Genomic DNA, 3,732 nt, shown 5'->3' on the forward strand with positions numbered 1-3,732 from the left:
ATTTTGCTGTCTTTTAAAACTTTAAAATAAATTGGAAAAGGGAGAAACTGAGTGGTGTATTTTCCTCACTTTGAAGATGGGGGATGAATGCGGAGCGGTTAGGCGGGCGGGCAGTGCGGACATCTGGGGCGTTTGCACCTGAGAATGGGGGGAGGGTTACAGGAGCTGGACAGAAGCCAGGAATCCTTAGTCCCGGAGGCTGCGGAACGTGCCTTTGCCGGCTTCTAGGCTTCTGCCTTTGGGGTCCAGAGGGCACCCCATTTCCGGCCGAGAGGTGAGTACGTGGGAATGCGGTGGGGAGTCTGGTGGGCTGGGCCCTGACGCGACTTCCTCCGCCCCCTTCCCTCCCCTCTGGCACCCGGACCTCTGCAGTCTCAACTTACAAGTCAAGCCGCTTGGTCCCTGGCGGATCCCGCCAGGCCCCGCCCACCCACCTTAGGCCCGCCTCCCACTCGTTAAGTGAGCCCCCTCGCTCCGATTGGCTGTTGGAGTCCGGCCCCCGGCCACGTGACCAGGCTGCGTCCGCGTTGCGCACGGCTCCCAGGCAGGCAGGGACTCTCGGGCGAGGTAGGAGCGATGTGGGCTGGGAACGCCTGGCGCGCAGCGCTCTTCGGAGTGCCCCGCGGCCACCGCGCACAGTCAGCGTTGGCCCAGCTGCGCGGCATTCTGGAGGGGGAGCTGGAAGGGATCCGTGGAGCTGGCACTTGGAAGAGTGAGCGGGTCATCACGTCCCGTCAGGGGCCGCACATCCACGTGGACGGCGTATCCGGAGGTAACTCTCCCTCCCGGAGTCGTTCCAAGACCTTTCCCGAGCTTGCGCTGGAATGGAGGGCTTGGAGGCGGGGGTGGGCGGCTCCTACACTCTTTGCTACTGGTCCCCTTCGCGTCTCTCAGGGCGACTTTACGGCTTCCTAATACTGACTTTAGCCTGGTTAAACCCGTTTTGACGGAGGGAGGTGATTTGCCCTTGAGCACCTTTTTGGCTCAGAAGGCAGGGCTGGGACCAGCCCTGTGTGAGCGTGGGAAAAGGAGAGAGACACCCAGCTGGCTCCCACCGTGACACTGCAAGGAAGGGTAGTGGGAAGGCTGTAGCGAGAAAACCCGCATTTCTTGAGCGGCTGTTTTGTGAAGGCCTCTACCAATTGTTGCTGCACGTGAACTCCTGCTAACTTCTTTTTTTTTTTTTTTTTTTTTGAGACGGAGTCTCGCTCTGTCGCCCAGGCGGGAGTGCAGTGGCCGGATCTCAGCTCACTGCAAGCTCCATCTCCCGGGTTTACGCCATTCTCCTGCCTCAGCCTCCGGAGTAGCTGGGACTACAGGCGCCCGCCACCTCGCCCGGCTATTTTTTTTGTATTTTTTAGCAGAGACGGGGTTTCACCGTGTTAGCCAGGATGGTCTCGATCTCCTGACCTCGTGATCCACCCGTCTTGGCCTCCCAAAGTGCTGGGATTACAGGCTTGAGCCACCGCGCCCGGCCACTCCTGCTAACTTCTGAACGCAGGGATGACTAATTCCATTTTACAAACGAACAGGCTGAAATCCACAGATGTGAAATGGCTTGCCCAGAAGCCCCCAGCTAGCTGCAGGCAGCGCTGGAATATTGGAGCTGGAACATTACCTAACTGGCCAGAGAGGACAGCTTCCTAGCCAAACTCATAGCAAGCAATCTGGTCTTGCTCTGTCGCTCAGGCTGGAGGGCAGTGGCGAGATCTCGGTTCACTGCAACCTCTGCCTCCTGTGTTCGGGCGATTTTCATGCCCCAGCCTCCCAAGTAGCTGGGACTACAGGCAAGTGCCAGCACACTCGGCTGATTTTTGTATTTTTAGTAGAGACTGGGTTTCACCATGTTGGCCAGGCTGGTCTAGAACTCTTGACCTCAAGTGATCCGCCCGCCTCGTCCTCCCAAAGTGTTGAGATTACAGACGTGAGCCACCACTCCCAGTTCTCCTTCATTTCATTCTAACCAGTGGTTACTGCTTGACTTATTCGTATCAGGCCTCAGGTGAGTGGTGATCATCAACAGGCTCCCAAAGCTGCCTTCTGCCAGGAAATAGGCATAGAACCCTTGGTGCTGTTGTACTCATTTGTAAAATAGAGGTCCCAGGTAATCCCTTCTCTCCCTCAGGGGAAGCTTAGAGCCAGTCAAAAGATGGGAAATTAGGAGACCCAAGTTCTCATTCTGTTTTTGCCTTTCCCAGGCTGTGTGAACTTTCCCCTCTGGCGTGTTTGCTCCCAAGGTCAGCTGTGTTCACTCTGGGCTTTAGAATTCAGGGACTGGTATCTCAGGCACCCACCTTTGGGGAAGTGATTCTGTACCAGGCAGCAAAGTAAACTGTGGAGTTCCAGGACTGCAGCAGGCATCTGACCCAGACCTCTTCTTTAACCCACAAGGAAACCAAGGGGTCAGATAAGAAGTTAGTGGTGGTCTTCAGGCACAGGAGAAGCCTGTGAGGAAGGGTTGAGTTCCTCCTTGGGTAGAATGTGATTCAAAGCCCGAGTTTAGGCTAGGCACAGTGGCTTGTGCCTGAAATCTCAGCACTTTGGGAGGTCAAGACAGTAGGATTGCTTGAGGCTAGAAGTTCAAGACCAGCATGGGCAACATAATGAGGCCCCATCTCTACAAAAAATAAAAATATTTAGTTGGGCATGGTGGCACGCACCTGCAGTCCCAGCTACTCAGGTGGTTGGTTGGGAGGATTGCTTGAGCCTGGGGGGTTGGGGCTGCAGTAAGCCATGATTGCACCACTGTACTCTAACCTGGGCAACAGAACTAGACCCTGCCTCAAAAAAAAAAAAAAAAAGAGTTTAAACTTCTCCCTCTTCAAGATGTGTAGCACTGACCCTCCCTCTGTAGCTGTTGAATTTGGTGCCTCTTCAACGGTGAATCCAGGTCTGTTTCCTTTCTGGACCATTTCCCCAGGGCCTGGCACTGTCATCTTTCCAGGCCCTTCCTTGCCCCACCTGAGCTGCTGTATCCATCTCCTCTCTTTCACCTCAGGAATCCTTAACTTCTGTGCCAACAACTACCTGGGCCTGAGCAGCCACCCCAAGGTGATCCAGGCAGGTCTGCAGGCTCTGGAGGAGTTTGGAGCTGGCCTCAGCTCTGTCCGCTTCATCTGTGGAACCCAGGTACACAGTGAGTGGTGGGGGGTTGTGGGGACTGACCCCAGCTGCCTGCTTCCCACAGTCAGCAGGGCTGGTTTAGCCAGCTCAGCTCATCCACAGCCCTGGGCCCACTGTTGGCCCCAGAGCTGTGCAGCAGAAAGGCTGAGTGCAGGCCTCTGTTTTGCTGAAAAGCTTTGGCCAAGAAACTTTATATATATATGTATATATATTTTTCTTTTTGAGACAGAGTCTTGCTCTGTCACCCAGGCTGGAGTGCAGTGGCACAATCTTGACTTGCCGTAACCTTAGCCTCCCAGACTCAAGTGATTCTCGTGTCGTGTCTCAGCCTCCCAAGCAGCTGCAATTACAGGTGTGCTGCCACACCCAGCTAATTTTTTTTTTTTTTTTTTTTTTTTTTTTTTTTTTTTTTTGAGATGGGGTCTCACTCTGTTGCTGAGGCTGGAGTGCAGTGGCGTGATCTCGGCTCATTGCAAGCTCCGCCTCTCGGGTTCACGCCATTCTTCTGCCTCAGCCTCCTGAGTAGCTGGGACTACAGGCGCCCACTACTACGCCCAGCTGATTTTTTGTATTTTAGTAGAGACGGGGTTTCACTGTGTTAGCCAGAAT

General features: G+C 54.5%; 1 protein-coding gene across 1 annotated transcript; it reads left to right on the forward strand.

Annotated features, from left to right (window-relative positions):
* Positions 1-500: 500 nt before the first annotated feature.
* On the forward strand, positions 501-3,136 carry LOC108525259 (2-amino-3-ketobutyrate coenzyme A ligase, mitochondrial-like; the record flags this gene model as incomplete). Its single annotated transcript, XM_017866293.1, has 2 exons — positions 501-772; positions 2,999-3,136. Coding segments are annotated over exons 1-2 (334 nt in total), but the record flags the coding sequence as incomplete, so codon positions are not given.
* Between the last annotated feature and the right edge of the window lie 596 nt (positions 3,137-3,732).

Source organism: Rhinopithecus bieti, unplaced genomic scaffold, assembly GCF_001698545.2.
Source record: "Rhinopithecus bieti isolate Rb0 unplaced genomic scaffold, ASM169854v2 scaffold_29100, whole genome shotgun sequence".
Lineage (NCBI taxonomy): Eukaryota > Metazoa > Chordata > Mammalia > Primates > Cercopithecidae > Rhinopithecus > Rhinopithecus bieti.